This window comes from Orcinus orca, chromosome 2 (assembly GCF_937001465.1).
Source record: "Orcinus orca chromosome 2, mOrcOrc1.1, whole genome shotgun sequence".
Classification (NCBI taxonomy): domain Eukaryota; kingdom Metazoa; phylum Chordata; class Mammalia; order Artiodactyla; family Delphinidae; genus Orcinus; species Orcinus orca.
In genome coordinates, this window is record NC_064560.1 from 56847436 (window position 1) to 56864261 (window position 16826).

The following is a 16826-nucleotide window of genomic DNA, read 5'->3' on the forward strand; positions in this document are numbered from 1 at the left end:
TTCTCGGAGTCTGGCAGACTCACTGAGAACAATACGTGGGCCTCAGCGTGACCATGGGACAAGAACTTAGCCATGTTTGCCAAAACGATGTGACCATATGGGCTCATGTGGGTGCTGGCTGGACCCCTCTGCAGAACAGAAGCATTGTTCTGGAGTCAGCCCTGGGGCACTCTAGAACTCTCCAGTCAAGACAGAGCCACATCTGAGGCCTCCCTGGGACATTGATCAGGACTCACACACTATATGTGATCAAGGATGTGGGATAAATTCAGAAATAAACCCAGGGGCCTCCTCCAGGAACCCACATTTCAAATGTGGAATCCTGACAGGCCCAACTAGAGTTGTTGGAACATACCTGGAAATCCAACAGAGGCAGAGACCACCAATGGACCATCCCTGGCTTCATTAAAGGAGAAGCAAGACTTGGTGAAATTACTCCTGGAGCCTCACCAGGTCTGCAGGGATGGGCCCAGAGCTCCACCTGGCGCCTCCCCAGGGCTTCCCTGGACCTGAAGTGAGAGGTGGATACCTTGACTTGGGGCTCCACCAGGAGTCCCAAGATGGATCCCGAAACCCTCTAAGCATCAACATCAGACCCCTAGAACGATCCCAAACGACTCCAGGAGCCGTACCAGGTTCAGGGCAGAGCCTGGGGCTTCACCTGGGCTGCTAAGTATCTCCGCCAGCGGGTCTCAACCCTGACTGTACATTGGGCTCTGCTGTCACTAGTCTGGGTGTGGCCTGTGCGCCCCTTGGTGATCCTAATGTGTGGTCAAGGTGGAGAGCCACTCGCTGGTCTAGACCTTCACCTGAGGCCTCAGCAGGTTAAGAGGGATTGATCCAGAAACTACACCTGGGACTACCAAACTCCTAGGAAGGGACTCAGACATCACACCTGGGGTTGTGCCGAGACCAGAGTCATGTTCAGGTCCTTATCTTGGCTGGAGGACACGTTCTAGAAGCATACCTGTGGCCTCATCTGGGTTCGAGGTACTAGACTTAGAACTGGGGCCTCACCAGGCTGCGATCCTGGGCTTCAGCTCATGCCTGGTCCCCAGGATGCCCTCTCTCTGCCCTGTATCACCTGACCACTAACTGAATGCTGCTGCCCCATGCCTGCGTGGGCTGGATCTATGCCCCCTCCTGCCTCAGGATGGGCCTTTGTTTCCAAAGTCCCAAGTGCCTGTATGGTAATAAACTTCTATCTAGCACAGCTAAAGCAGACCTGAGCCTCCGCGGGCTGGGGAGGTAGGCTTGGAACCCTGCCTGCTTGGCCTTCCCCTTGCCTCCTGCCTGTCCCAGTCGGCTGGCCGGGCTGCGGCACCTCCACAGGACAGAGAACATTGGGAAACCACTGACAGGTACGGTGACCAACCATCCCAGTTTGCCTGGGACTGAGGTGTTTCCGCGGGTACAGGACTTTCAGCGCTAAGACCAAGACAGTCCCGAGCAAACCGGGATGCTTGGTCACCCTACAAAAGGTGGAGGAGGTGGAAGTCCCAGCAGCCGGGTCTGGGTCTGGCTCTGTTGCTCAGAGCCAGGGATTCTGGGCAACCTCTGCATCTCCCTCTGGCCAATGGGCATGACACTAACACTTGCCTTGGTCTGCTACACACAAGTGGCCTCAATCACGAAAAATCAAGTTCTCTCCGCCTTTAACTCTCTACCTGAATGATATCTCATTCGCGAATTCAACCCGTATTTTTCAGTCCCCACTATAACCCAGACACTGTCCACCTCATGGTAATCAATGACGCCCACGATGCTGAATGCTTTCTGCAAGGCACGGGCACTCCACACCATCGGGTCTTAGTGTATCTCTTTCCTGCTCCTTCTAGACTGTCAAATGTGCTGCCCCCGTCCTTCCCCATCAAAGCCATTATCAGCTTGTAGTGATTTTTTTTCCCCGCTTTTGGGACGCCATGTGGCATGTGGGATCTTCATTCCCCGACCAGGGATGGAACCTGAGCCCCCTGCAATGGAAGCTCAGAGTCTTAACCACTGGACCGTCAAGGAAGTCCTGTAATGCCTTTCTACTGTCTTTCCTACCACAGCAGAGAGTCTCAATCTGGGGTGCACATTAGGGATACCTGGGAATCTAAGAAAACACGGATGCTTGAGCCCCCTTCTCAGACACATTAAAGCAGATCGTGGGAGAAGGGGAACAGGGAGAGGACACGGTTCAGGCACTGGTATTTTTCAAAGCCCCCCAGTTGGTTGCAATGTTCACCCAGTGCTGGGAACCCCTAAGAGGGAGCAATGTCTGCAGCAGAAGCACCTCTTCCCCTCCCCCCATCCCCCCATGTTCTCCTAGAGATGCACGGTCCTGGAGCCGATACCTGGAGTAGCCATAGACACTACGCAGCCAGGAGTTCCCAGTTATTTGGAAGTGACACAGACAGACCAAATGAATGAGCTGTGTGTGCTGAACTCTAAGTACAAATGACAAAGGAGGAAGTGGAAGTGTCTCAGAGAAAAGCGGAGATGGGAGACCTGGTAACTAGAGTGGGAGTTGGGGAAGGTGGGGCGGAGAGACATGGTTCCTGGTCCAGGCCTTGGAGACCCAGACACATGGTTTCTCCTTGGGTTCCATTAATTATCACTGTAACTATTCCAAGAGTCCTCCTTAAGCAAAAACCTTAAGCTGCTTTGAATAGGCTCCTGTTCCTTTCAAATAAATGATTCCTGACCAGGAATATCCCCAGAGCCTGGCACTGTTCCTCGGCCTGGGCATGGAATAGCCTTCATTCCTTGAATGGGTGACTGAATGCATTTTTCAGCATGGCATGGGAGCCCGGCTTATTCATTAATTGATTAACAGCAAAAGCCGTAAAGCAGGTGGCATTGAATCTGCTTCTCAGGCCTGAGCAGTGAGCTGGCTGGAAGGGTGTGGGCACTGGCTTTTCATGAACGAGGCTTATATCTCTTCAGGGAGAGGAGGCCCACTCACCTCATAAAGGCACTGAACAGTCCTGCAATGTAGGACCTTCTTCCAGAACTTATCCCACCACGGAACCCTTTTGTTTTCATTTTTGGGAAGATCTACCAACATTCCAGAAAACCAGTGTTCCGGGGACTTTGGGACCCTGGAGTTGTGGCACATACCAGGCTTTGGAGTCGCCTGGGTTTAAATTTATTATTTAGCTTCGGTGTCTCCAGCGTGTCTCTTCACTTCTGTGGACTTGTTTTCTCTTTCACAAAAAGGGGAGGCTCTTACCCATCTCACAGGGTTCTGTAAACAGATGATGTTGTCAAAGCTCCTGGTTCATAAAAGGGCTCATGATGGTTTTTAAAGTAACTGAATCATCTGCAAAGTCCAAGAGATGGGTCTAATCAACCTATCAGTGGACAATTACTAGGAAAACCACATACATGTGCATTCACATGCCCGTGTACAAACAGCGTTCCCCCTAACATTCATGTTCGTCGGAATCTGTCAAGAAGACCTTAGGTGAAAATACGTGGAATCTAAAAAAAATGGTATAAATGAACCTATTTACAAAACAGAAACAGAGTCACAGATGTAGGAAACAAACTTACGGTTACAAGGGGGGACAGGTTGCGGGGGGGATAAATTGGGAGACTGGGATTGACATATACACACTACTATGTATAAAACAGATAACCAACAAGGACCTACTGTATAGCACAGGGAACTCTACCCAATACTCTGTAATGACCTATAAGGAAAAAGAATCTAAAAAAGAGTGGATATATGTATATGTGTAACTGACTCACTTTGCTGTACACCTGAAACTAACACAACATTGTAAATGAATTCTACTGGAACACAAATTTAAGAAAAAGACCTTCTTTGAAAACAGGGTCTTTACAGATGTAATCCAGGTAAGATGAAGTCATACCAGATTAATAAGAAGAGGCCTTAATATATAAAAAGAGGGAAATGTGGACACAGGCACACAGGGGAGAAAGCCATGTGAAGAGGGAGGCAGAGACTGGAGAGATGCGTCTACAAGGCGAGGAACACCGAGGACTGCTGGCAGCCATCAGGAGCTACAAGAGGCAAGGAAAGATTCTTCCCTCCAGACTTCAGAGGGACCATGGCCCTGCAGGCATCTTGGTTTCAGACTTCTAGCCTCTGGAGCTGTGAGAGAATAAGTTCCTGTTGTTTTAAACTAACCCCCCTCAAATAAACCAAACCAAACCAATCCATATGCACGTGCACACACCCAGGAGGCATGGGAGAGGCTTAGGAACTGGAGTCGTAGCTGTGCCAAGATCAAAGGATGACGACGACTCAGCAATTCGGGGCATTCCTTCCATCACCTTCGGCTCCCATTTCTTTCTCATTTCTGATATTCAGTTGGTCACCAGGGTCTCTGCTCTGGATATCTCTGGAACTCTGCCTTCTGCCAAACTCACTGCTTGCTTCCAGGCTCCCTCATCTTCCACCCGGGCCATTGTCCCCTGTGGTCTCCCTGCCCCCGGTCTTGCCCCCTTCTGATTCATCCTGTTTGACCAGAATCCAGACCCACTGTCCTGTCTGGGCCCCTGCTTGCTGTCTCCTCCAAGAGGGAGGTGGGCTGGGGTCAGCTGCAGGATGGATGCCATCACTCTCAGTCAACCCCACCCCTTCCACTTAGTAGGTCCACTCTGGTGGCCTGGTCAGGCAGGGTCAGCTTCTCCCCCACTGGGTCCTGGCTCCTTCCTCCTGGTCCATCTTTGGGACCACAGTCCCAGCTGGTCCTGGCCTGGCAGTCCTCTCTGCCCGACGCTCCCGAAGTCCCAGTGCAGAGGGGACGGTGCCAGAGGGAACCTGAAGGGGCCTCAGCGGTGTGTGTGTGTGTGTGTGTGTGTGTGTGTGTGTGTGTGTATGCTCTGGCTGGAGTCCATCTCTCCCACTATAAGGGGCTATCCATCCAGGCTCCCCGTCACCTGAGGTCCCTGTCCACCTCTCACCGCTGAGATCCCAGGGGAAGCCTGTCTGCTCTCTGGCTCTAGCAGGAGAGATCCCGCTCTTACCTGGGCCAGGCCACCCTGGGAGTGTGTTCTGCCCTCTCTCAGGGCTTCTGCAGCACCGTGCACAGTTCTCAGCGTTGCTCCCTCCCCGCTCTGGCTGCACCAGCCTCATGCTGGCCACACAGCGGGGCTTCACTGGGCACAGTATGTCCCAAATGGCCCTGCTCAACAGAAGTGTTGGCTTCGAGCAGCCCCACTGGTGCTCCCACACCAATCCAGAAAAGACCCACCTATCCTGCCCTATGGCTGTGGCCCCACCTATCCTGCCCTATGGCTGTGGCCCCACCTATCCTGCCCTATGGCTGTGGCTCAGCTGGTATGGCTCCGCACAGGGTCTGGACACCCCACTTCATGACATTCTTGCCCCCTGCTCTGAGTGGCCTCGCTTCACCGACCTCTGCCTCTGGGTTCTCAAGTCTTGGCCTTCCCAGGGCCTGGTTACTGCACCGTGACCTCTGCTCTGACCCGGGGATGAGCGCCTGTCTCAGACCCCCATCTCCTATGGGCTCCTGAGAGTCCCAGGGCTGAGAGCTGCTGCCAGGGACCGACCTCCTAGACACCTTATCACTCGCTTGCTTCTACTCCCTGCCTGCCCCCTGGGGACAGGAACAGAGGTGGGAGGAGAGACAGGAATGTCAGAGCTGAAGAGCCCAGTGAAAGTCCCTCCCTCCCAGAGTCAGCCTTGAACTAGGCAGTGCTTGACCAGTGGCCTGGGGGACTGTGTCATCCTCCAAGCTTCTGCTGCTGAATGGTCTGTGTTTCCATGTACATTACTCCAGACCCCATGAGCCACAGCCACAGATGTCATGCTTGGCTGGTCCTGCACGAACACCTTTCAATCTGTCATCACAAGTCAACAAGCCTGCCCTTCCCCCTCCCACCAACAGCCTCTCTAGACGTTTGCTGAAAGAAGGAATGAATTCCAGTCTGGACATGTCTGCCTTTCACCTTCTGTTAGAAATGACCTATGCACAAAGGTGTTTATTAATTGCAGCTCTGTTTGTAATTAACAAAAGACTATATATTACCCAAATGTCCCTCGAGAGATTAGCTAAATAAACTACAGCACATCCACACAGTGGAATACTATGCAGCTGTAAAAAAGGACGAGGACGATCCATATACTTATAGAGAACGATCTCCACAACATAGTGAGAAAAACAGGTGTAGAATAGTGTTTGTAGTATGCTACCACTTGTATAATTATACAGATGTGCATATATATGGCCATAGAGCGATACATCTTTGCATATATTTGCATATATAATGCATATATTTGCATATATAATGTCTCTGGAAGAATGCATAAGCAACTGGTAACATCAAAATCCTTTGGAGAGGAGAACTGGATTGCTGGGGTCAGCAGCAGAAACGAGCATTGTCAATGTACACTTCTTTGGTAATATACTACCAATTCTAAAATTTTATCTACCTACTTATTTATTTTTGGCCATGCCACGTGGCATGTGGGGATCTTAGTTCCCTGACCAGGGATCAAACCTGTGCCCCTGGCATTGACAGCATGGAGTTTTAAACACTGGACCTCCAAGGAAGTCCCAATTCTAAAATTTTAAAATAAAAGGCAGTGGCTGTTTGAGAGGCCCAGCCGGCCATCCACTCCCCAGGTTCATCAACCTGCACCCTGCACTCCTGGTCACCAGGACACTCCTCTTTCGGACCCCAGCGGTCCAGCGTACTGGAGAGTGATCTCCACCAAACATGCTTAGCCTGCCCTGAGAGCCCACGGGAGCCACTGATGGGGTGGGCCCCTGTTCTTGCAGTGATTCTGCCCTGGAGATCGTCATCACTTCCCCACTGGTCCCCCTTATGAAAGCCCCTGGATATACAAGTGCTCGTGCTTGAGGAACTGCACCACGTCTTTCCAGGAGGCAATGGGTGTCCCATAACCAGCTTGTTTCCCTTTTCTGTCCAGGCTACCAGGAAGTTCTCAGATGTAATTACTTACTTGCCTCTCCTCACCCATGCCCACACCGTATGGGCTCTGCTTTTGGAACACCAGCCCTTCCCCCAGGTCCCCAAAGCCTGTGGATCTGACCAGAGGTGAGGGGAGCCCAGGTGACAACCCGTGTGGCCGGAGGGCAGGTAAGGTCCCTTGCGGGAGAAAGAGGGTAGAAGGGCAGCGGCAGGCTCGGGGCAAGGTGAGTGGGCACGCAGAGAATGCTGCATGATTGCCTAGGTGCTTCCAAACTATTTCACTCATTTCTTGAGTGTGGCTAAGAGTCTAAGAGAATTAAATAAAGTTGGTTATATTTTATTCATATAGTCTGACAGAGGAAAAGTCAATCTAGATCAAGCTTGTCTGAATTTCTAGATGGGTTTCTGGAATACTGGCTAAGCTTGCTAAAAATTCATTCATTCACTCTTCTAAAATGAATTTTATTTTAAGGTCTGAGTTAGATTTTCCAAGTTGAAAAAAAAATCAAAATTCAACTAGGAAGTATCTTCTTGAAAATAATTCTCTCTTTTTTTCAGGGCAAAGAAGTTGCGTTAGCCTTGCTGGATTAGTAAGATCTGGTCTTTAAGTATAAATTGCTGAATTTAACAGTTGGCCTGGATGTCCACTGACCTGAACAATCTAGAACAAGGAGGGCTGACATTTATTAGCAGTGACAGCTCGGGGTCTGGCACAACAGACACTCAGGTATCTGTTGAGAGATGAGCTCCCTCTATCTGAGCTTTACCTGCCAAATGGGGATTCTCTCTCCCCTGTGTAGAACTGCAGTAACAGCAGCGTTACTTTGGTGGTTACCGGAAATGCTAAGCCTGAAAAGGACTTTGTAAGCTGCAAAGGTGCTCTATCTGAGTGGTGGCTGGAGGAGAACGTATGGTAGGACAGCACCTGGTGCTTTCACGGGATGAGAACTTGACACTCCCTGCCGTTGCCCACCGAGCCCGGGAGGTGGGAAGCCCCAGAGGCTGTGCGGTGCATCCTGGGATGGTTTTTGTAGCACAGTGCAAGCCCAGGTTTCAGTGACACGGTGACGCAGTGACCGGCTGGGATGGGAGTGGAGGGGGGACCTTCAGTGCTCGGCACTCCCCAGATTCAGGCCTCTTTTACTGCTCAGTTCCACAGCCTCCTCTGACCTGACCTCCTGCCTCCAGATGGGTCATCCTTCTGTCTCTTCTCACCCTGCCGTGATCTCTCCAGCACAGAGATCACAGCAGTTCGTCTCTAGCGGAGAGACCCGTGCTGGCTCCCCACTGCGCTCTGTAGCCTGCACACAGGCTTTAGGGGCCAGCTCTGCCTACCCTGCAACCTACATTTCCTGTCCTACTTGTCCCTTTCTTGGCGGAGTCTCCCTGATGCCCCCAGGCTGGAAGGAGATGCCCCTGTAAGCGTGAGCACCGATTCTGCTTTCTGTCATTAAACCCATCAAGACGGCGCCTTTGCCTTTCTCCTCAGCTACTCGAGAGAGAGAGAGAGAGAGAGAGAGAGAGAGAGAGAGAGAGAGAGAGAGAGAGAGAGAGAGTGTGTGTGTGTGTGTGTGTGTGTGTGTGTGTGTGTGTGTGTGATCAGATCTGCATTTTGGAAAGTGGTCTGGCTGCGGAGAGGCACGGAGATGGTGGGACGCAGCGGATGTAGGGAGACGGTTCTCCCAGCATCTCTAGAGCCCTGCTTTCAGGCACGTGGTGGGTCTGCACGTCCCCACCACCGCTGAACTGAAGCCACATGACCTGCCTTGTGGTCATGTGGTCAGCATGGGTCACTTCCGGGGGGCGCTTTAAGAGCCAGGGAGAGATCTGCTGCATTCTCTGCCCTTGGCTGTGGTGACTGTGGAGGCAAGTGTCAGGATGAATCTCCATCAGGCTGGGTCCCTGAGCGATCACAATGAGCAGTGCCCTCCTGCCAACCGCATGGGACCTAAAGCATGAGCAAGAAATCAGCCTCTGTCATGGTCATGGAGATCTGGGGCTTGGTTGTTACTGCAGCATGACGCCACTCATGCTGACCAGTACACCTGTTAGGAGGCCCCCACCTAAGTCCAGACAAGAGATGATGGCTGTCTGGACTAGAGCCTTGGAGGAAGAGAGGGACAAGAGTGGATGGTCTGAGAGAGATTTAGGAGGTGAAATCCATGGGGGTGGGTGAAGGTGTGGCTGCCAGGGATGAAGGAAACTCCTGCAGCCATTTTTTCTCTTTCAGGGGCATGCTTGCTCAGACATTCTCAGAAACCCATAGGTTATTTGAGATAAGATTTACCATCCTACTTTTATACCCAGGGTCAGGGCTCCGTGTTGACTCACTTCAAACCTGCCAGAGACCCAGGTGATCTGGGTAATTGCTTCATGCAGAAGCAGCCTTGTCCTAAAGGTGAAAGCTGAAGCCACAACAGCTACCGTGAATTGATCGGACCTACGGTGCTACGCTAGGGCTTTACCAATAGCATCAAGTACCACACTCAGAACAGGGCTGCCGGGGAGGCTGTGTTACGGTTTCCACCTCACAGATGGGGAAACTGACGCTCAGAGAGCAATAAGACCTTCCCTAGGTAGGAGGCGACAGAGCCAGGATCCAAAGCCAGTCTGTGTGGCTCGAAACCCGCAACTTTTACCTAAGGCTGCGTCATTGCCAGAGACAGAGAAACCCCTCAGTGAATGAGCTGGGAGTCGAGGCTGCGCCCTCCTCTCCGAGCAGCGGATGATGGGCGGTGGGGGAGTCCGAGGCTCCCAGCTGCTCCCTGCACGACAGCCGCCTTTACGGAGGTGTTTGGGCGTTGGCAGTGTTCTGGGCCCCCCTCAAGTGCACGCGTCACCAACTCTCCTGCATAAACATCGGGGGCTGAGTCCTGTTCTTGGCTCTGTACACATGGGCGCCGGCTCCAGGCTCCCACGGATTCCAGGGAAACGGGACTGCAGGGTGTGGATGCCTGCCTTGGGGTGTTTATTCTTGACTCCTGGGATTCGAGGTGCAAGGTTCCAACCCAAGCAGAAACAAAAGCTGCTTCACAGATGTCACCAGAGAGGCAGTGGCATCATTCCGCTTGCTGCTAATTCTCTCTCTCCCTCATTTTTCATTTATCTCAGCAGAGGATGGTAAACTCACACAGTCCCTCAGCCCAAGTCTTTATGCTGTGCTTGTGCCTGGAGAGCTCAGGTTTTAGAGTCAGGTAGACCTGGGTTCACAGGCCAGCTTTGCCCCATATGCTCTCCGTAACCTTGAACAAGTTGCTTACCATCTCTGAGCCTCAGTTTGGTCATCTCAAAAATGGGTTACCAGGTATAACCTCACAGGGCTGTTGGGACGATTAGGGGAGGTATTGTACGTAAAACATGCACTCTGACCCTTACTTCTAAGGGGAAGGAAGACCCTTCACAAACCACCAGCCAAATACATCAATTAATCCCAACCTGATGAGCGATGTGGATGAAGGAGAGAGGGTTGTCCCTGCCTGTGATGGGGGACCTGGGGCTCCTCTAGCTCCTGCGGTGAGGGGAGGCCCTCAGGAGGTGACTTTTAGGCTAAGACCTAAAGGGAGGTCTTAGGAGGAGGAGAAGTTGGTCACTAAAGGCTGGGGGGAGTCGGGGATCATTCCAGGCACAGGGAGCAGCTGCTACAGAAGCCTTGAGGTGGGAAAGAGGAGGCAGGTGTAGGGTGAGGAAGGAGGGGGATGGGAGGATGGGGCAGAGTTAGCAAGGCAGGCAGAGGCCGGAGCCCGCTGGGTCCTCCAGGTCATGTTGGAGAATCTGCATTTTTTCCTAAAGGCAATGAGAGCCAGTGACAGTTTCAGTGGTCAGCACATGGTCAGGTGTGCCCTTTAGAAGCTCACTCTGGTGGCTTGCTGTGTGGCAGGGGACTGGCGTGGGGCGAGATGGGACCATGTGAGCGAGTTCAGCACATCAACCCTGACACTGTGAGCTCCTGAACCAAGGCAGGGGCAGGGAGAGAGTCCGGACTCCTTAGGATGGAGAATTCCTCGCACTTGGTGTTTGCTGCGGGAGTGAGTCTAGGGAGAGTGCCTACTCCACCGTGAGCCCTTTGAACACAAGGGTTAAGTTTGATTTTTCTCTGTATCCACAAGACCCAGCATGGGCTTCACACCGAGAGCCAAAATGTTTACGGCACGCACAAATGGCAGTGAGATTTTAGGGCAGGCTTGTGTGTGTACAGTCTGCTTCCGACCTTCATCCCACTGTCGCCAAGCAGAGGGGCAGGGACCTGGTACTTCCTTGTCCCAATTAAGGTGTCCTTACTGAGCTGCTTCAACCTCATTTCAGTGCTAGAAATATCTGGGGGCTGGGGTGGGGAGATGGGCACCCCACACACTTACCCCTGGGGTCCCACACCTGCCGGGCTGGGCCTGGTCTGGAACCGTGGGGCAGCCCTGCTGGCCCTTCCATAGGTGCAAGGATCGTGGGCTGAGTTGCTGGTACCACGTGTGTGCATGACGTCCCTGTGTCCCTGTGTCTGGGGCGGGGGTTGCTTTTCGAGTACACTTACTCCCCTACATTCACGTTTGTGTTTTTCTGATTGGCCCAGAGGGCTGAACGTGCTACAGCAACAGGCAGGCAGGCTTTGTGGTGAAGACGGCGCAGCTGCACAGAAAGCCAGAGAGCCTTTCAGTGGCTGCCTTGCTGGGTGGCGCTGGTGAGATTGTTTCCTCATCTGTAAACCGGGCACACTCATGGCTTTAGGGCTGTTGTGAACAGGTATCCACCAGGCCAACCAGAAATGTGTCCTGTGAATGAGGACCAGGAGAGGGACTTCCTCTTGTCTCCAGGGAAAGCCACCCACTGGGTGGATAACAGGTGCTAATGGGCACCACCAGCTTCCGGAACCTCTGCCCACATCAGTGCTGAGGTTCCGGCTGAAGGGATCTGTGTCCCTTCTGTTTTACAGGAATCAGGAAGAGTCTGGGCGGGGTGGGGGGGGGGGCGGTAAGGGGAGTGCTGGGGTTGGTTTGGTCAAGTCCACCACTGAGAAGCTGGGTCTGGAAGCTCTGTTTCGGGGGGCTGGGAGTGAGGGTGGGAAAAGCCAGTGTGGGGTGACTCCATGCCTGAGCAGGGCAAGAACCCCAAGGGTCAATCTCTGAACCCAAATTCGAAGTCCAGGGCCTCTGGGCCTTCAGTGTGTGGGCTGTAGGGTCAGAGGTGAGGAGGTCAGGGCTGAGCAAGCAGGGCTCAGGCCAGCGTGTAGAGGGGTGCTTGCAACTGTCAGTCAGCACAGGAGCGCGGCTGTGCCCCTCCGATCTCAGGAGGTCTCGGGATTCCAGGCCAGAGCTACCACAGACGCCGTCAGAGCAGTGTAGAAGCAGCCAGAGGGTAGCACATCACGTTAGGATGGGCCTGGGCTCCCAGAGCACCCTGAGAGCCCTTCCTATTACAGCATCTTCACAGTGTAAGGTGACCATCCTATCCTACTAGAGCCTCTTCACGGTGTAAGGTACCATCTTTATCTGTGTTCATCTTCCCTGGGGGCTGGGGACTGTGACATCCAGCTTCCTGGGCCTATGACCCCACGCTGGGCCTGGACTGGTACACAGTCAGTCCTCAGGACATGAAATGTGGAATTGACAAGCGACACCAGTAAGTTCAGCTCAATTAGTCTCCTGAGCACATACTGTGTGCTTTGTCCCTGACTCATCCCTGTCATTCGGGTGGTTCCCAGCCAAAACCTGGTTTCTATTTCTTGAGAAACCATCTCTGGCCCCTCCAGATGGAAGCTGCCTGCTCAGGCCTGGATAAAAATGACATCCTGCTAAAACCAAGTCTTCACTAGATGTTGGCCAGTCCAAACTGATAGCCTCTTTGAGGCCTCCTAACATGGGTTCTCTGCCACATGCCCAGCAGGTTTTGAATCAAGGTTTCCTGTGGTTTACAAGGCAAACCCAGTCACAGAATGGCTTGGAGCTGGGCCTCTCATGAGGGTGCTCTGTGGGTGCTACGGGGGCTCCCCCTCAAGGAGAAACATGGAGCAGCTGCAGAGGCTGTCAATTTTACTCAAAGGTTTAGAAAAGAAAAAGATAGAAGTTTTTATAGACACGTGCAGACCAAAGGAACGGGATCTACTTTTCCATACGAGCCAAACTCTCGGTCTGGAGTCAAATGGAACATCTCTATAAGTGTACGGAACAAAGCACACATCTTTAACAGAAATTTGCACCTGAGCTGGGCAGCACCAGACCATCCCCTATTATTCCCAACCCTCTGCTGTTCTCTTGTGCCAGGAGGGCTACTCTTGTGACCACATTTGAGGATCTCTGACTGTTGGTGTTCTGGGGAAACGGCTCAGACCACACGTGCACATGGTCAAGTGGTTTTGCACTCCTGTCCCTCCCATAATCCACTGCTATCAAGATTCAACACCCAAGCCAAGAGGTGAATGATCTGGAATCAACGCTAAGATCTCATTTTCAGGAATTCTTAGACATTGGGTGAATTCTAGGTCTGACTCTGCCACTGAATCAGAAACAGGTAGGTAATTTCTTCCCAATCTGCTCTTCAGTTTCCCTATCTGTAAAATGGGAGTGGGCTGTACAATCTCTCTGAGGTTCCTTTCAGCTTCAACATTTTATGTCAGACCTCTATTCCTTGTCCAGGTGGGTATAATTCAGATTCAATTAACATTTATCATGTCAAACTAAAATGGACTGTGAGCACACTTCCATACATATTATTTGTGTTCTCAAAACCCCAGAAATATAGGTGTTATTACTTCCATTTCGTTTACAAAACAGCGGCTCAGAGAAGTTTAGTGTGTTAACTGAGGTCACACAGACAGGAAGTTGCAGAGCTGTGATTCAGTCTCAGGCCTGTTTCTGGCTTTGTGTCCAAGGGGCTGAGAGCACACACTGTGTGCCCAACAACAGCTCAGCTTCCTTCAGCCCTCTCTCCCCGCCTGCCCGGGAGCTCAGCTCTGTGCTCTGGGGTAGGGGGCCGAGGATGGGCGCCAGTTGGGGCTATAGGCCACTGGTAGTACAGGTGGACTTTGGCCAACAAGTGTTGATAATGTTCTGGAAGGCTGGCAAAGGGCAGGTTATCAAGGGCTGAGAGGGCATCTCTGGCCTAGCCTGGGTCTGGGTCTCCCAGGTGTCTTCCAGGCCCCATTTGTGCCTTTAGCTTAAGAAGCTGCCTACTCTTTGCTTTGCTTTGCCATCTGGGAGCCCCTACCTGCCACATGGCTTGCCATCCCCAGAGACCCACCCTCACATATTCCTGTCCACCTTTCTCAGCCTTCGAAATCATCTCACAGTACCTCTGGGCTGAGGGCAGGGAAGGAAGAGATGTGCTGCGGGGACTGAGCTCAGATCTGTCTCGACCATTAGGAGGGCGACTTCAAGGATGCTTTTATTTCAGCCAATTCAATCACCACCAGTCTGCCTGCAGTAATGGCTTTTGAGCCCCCGGTTATCTTCTCAGAACCTTAAGGTGGCCTCAACTCCTGGCATGACAGTGGGCAAGTAAATTTCTCTCTTTTGGCCTCAGTGACCTCATCTAGGCAATAACCAGCTGGTTGGGTCCCCATGGATCGCAGGTCCTCCCAGCGGTGACATGTTAGCATCCACTATCTTTGACTTTACCTTCCCAGAGGAGGGGGACAGACTAGATGCCTTTGGAAAGCGCATCAAGCTTAAAAATTGCACTCCCGCTGTCTGGTGCTCTTACTCGGCACCCGCAGGTGCTAATCCATCCCTCCACACCAAAGGCACACCCGCGCCCCGCCCAGGCCCCCCGGTAGATCCGAGCCTGGCCTTTTAGCCTCGCAACTCCGGAAACGCTAGAGCAGCGCTAGAGCCGCGACTGCGGCGGTGGCGGAGGCGCAGGGGGCGGAGGAGGAGAGATGCGCCCACTTGTCCCGCGGCCTCCGCAGCGGCCCTGGCGCCAGCCCCGGCGCATCAGAAAGGTCCCTGGAACCCTTCGGTTTGTTGCTTGCGCCCGGGGCCGGCTGGGAGTGCGCCACCGGTCGATGGCACCTAACCGACCCCTGCGGCCTCGCAGCCTCCCAACTTGGCAGAGAGAGCGCAGGCTCTTCTTCGCTCCCAGCCGCGGTGAGGTAGGGGCCGCGGCGCTCGCACGCCTCCGTCTCGCCCTTCCCGTGCCTAAGCGCGGGGAATTACACCTCCCCGGTCCGGGGCTCTCCCGGGTGGGAGTGGAGGTGGGAGCACCATTTCTGGCTGGATGTGGGTCTACATTCATTGCTTACGTTTCCCGCGGGAGCCCATCTCTCTCCGCGCCTCATCCCCCTCCGCGTCTCCGCGTCTCGCCCGCTCTGCGCCCGCCTCCCACCGAGCTCGCCGGGTGAAGGGCAGCCGCAGCCCACACCCGCTCCCTGTTCGCAGTCCCTGCCCCCTCTGGCCACCGCGGGGTCACCGCCCGCTTAGGCCAACCCTCCCTTCTCGCCGAGGGCGCCGAGTAGAGGGACTAAAGTTCGGGCGCCTTCGGCCGGCGGAAGGGCCTGCGCCCCGAGGGCCGCGGCCCGGGCGCTGGGAGGTCAGACGCGGCGCTGGCCTCACCTGTTTCTCCAGAGGCTCCTTGGCCGAGAGCGTAGGCTTGGGGGAGGGCGCGCGGTCGCAGACGCAGCCCTCCAGCAGGTAGAGCCCCGAGGGCCGCGAGCTCGAGTCGCTCTCGAAGTAGAAGAGCAGGTTCTGCAGCAGCGCGAACCACTTGGTTTGCCATTTTGTGTTGTCCGAACTCCGCTTGCTCAGGTAGCCCTTGCGCGTGCCGTCCTTGCGCGCCAGCAGTCCCAGGGACGCGACGTGGCCATCGTTCAGCCGGATCCCCTTCTGCATGGTGCTCGGAGGCCAGCTAGACTCCACGCGCTTACATTTTCTCCGCGCGGCACCCGGCAGCCCCTGTCCGTGCGGCGCGCTGCCTCTCTCAGGCGCTCGCTCGCTCGCTCCTTCTCGCTCTCCCCTCCCCCCAAATTTCTACAGTCCGGGATCTGGCGCCGAGCCGCGGCTGCTGGAATCCAGATGTACCATTCCCCTCCAGAACCTCTTCCCCGCTTCGCAGAGCCCCGGGGCCCTGGAGATGCTTCCCGACCCTCCCCTGGCGCCGGGCAAACTGAGGGACTGGCGAGCTGCGCGCTGGCGAGGGGCAGGCGGAGTCATGTGACGCCGATCCCTCGAAGAGCCCGCTTTAGCAGCGCGGACAGGGACACACGCACGCAGCCCGCCGAGGCGCAGAGCCGCGCGCAGGCTGCACCTTGGCGCCTCCTCCCCCTCCCCGGACACACAGACGCACACGCATAAACAAATCCTGTCCTCCCTCCCCTGATATCCTCTTCTCCCCTTCGGGTGTTAAAAAGCAAATCGGATCAATTTTCGTTTAACCCAGTGGAACAACAGAGGCTCGCCATCCTGGGAGTTTGCGTCTTTGCGCCCCGCCGCGGCGCACTGTAGACCTGGGGTTAAGTCCCATTTGTCATTTTCTCCTCCAAAGGCTTCCTCCTGGCACTTTATTTTTCTAATCCGTGGTGGATGGAGGAAGGTGGATGGCGAAACAGAGCTGAAAGAGCTTTCAGTTCTAATATTTGCGTAATCGGCCAGGTCACATTCATTTCAGCATCCAGCCCCACTTCTGGTGGCTTCCCCAGCGACCTAAGGACAATACAGACGGAGATGTGGAGGGGGAGGTGAGCGTTTATTTTATTTTATTTTGAGTGTTGCCATAATTACGGGCGCCACCCCCTGCGCCCCGAGGTCTGGCCGGCGAGCCGCTGCTGGGAGTTTTCTGCAAATACCCTCCAAAGCCTGAAGGCGGGCTTCAAACGCAGGCGCCAGGGACCATGGGAGCCTTCAAATAGCTGCGCTGGCGCAATGATACCTTAATGATAGATTTTCCGTTCTTATTTTTAGCTCCCATTCGCCTACACAGTTACACGGCAT

The 16826-nt window shown here is 53.9% G+C and overlaps 1 protein-coding gene across 2 annotated transcripts in view; it reads right to left on the reverse strand.

Annotated features, from left to right (window-relative positions):
- Positions 1-16180, reverse strand: part of RASGRF1 (Ras protein specific guanine nucleotide releasing factor 1) — a 103783-nt gene extending 87603 nt beyond the window's left edge. The window contains exon 1 of one of the 2 annotated variants that reach the window (XM_033402986.2): positions 15453-16180. In XM_033402986.2, coding sequence (XP_033258877.1) covers positions 15453-15728 — 276 coding nt within the window. In that variant the 5' untranslated portion in view covers positions 15729-16180. The remainder of the gene's footprint in view (positions 1-15452) is intronic. The other variant, XM_004278341.4, reaches the window with a different exon arrangement.
- Positions 16181-16826: the final 646 nt, after the last annotated feature.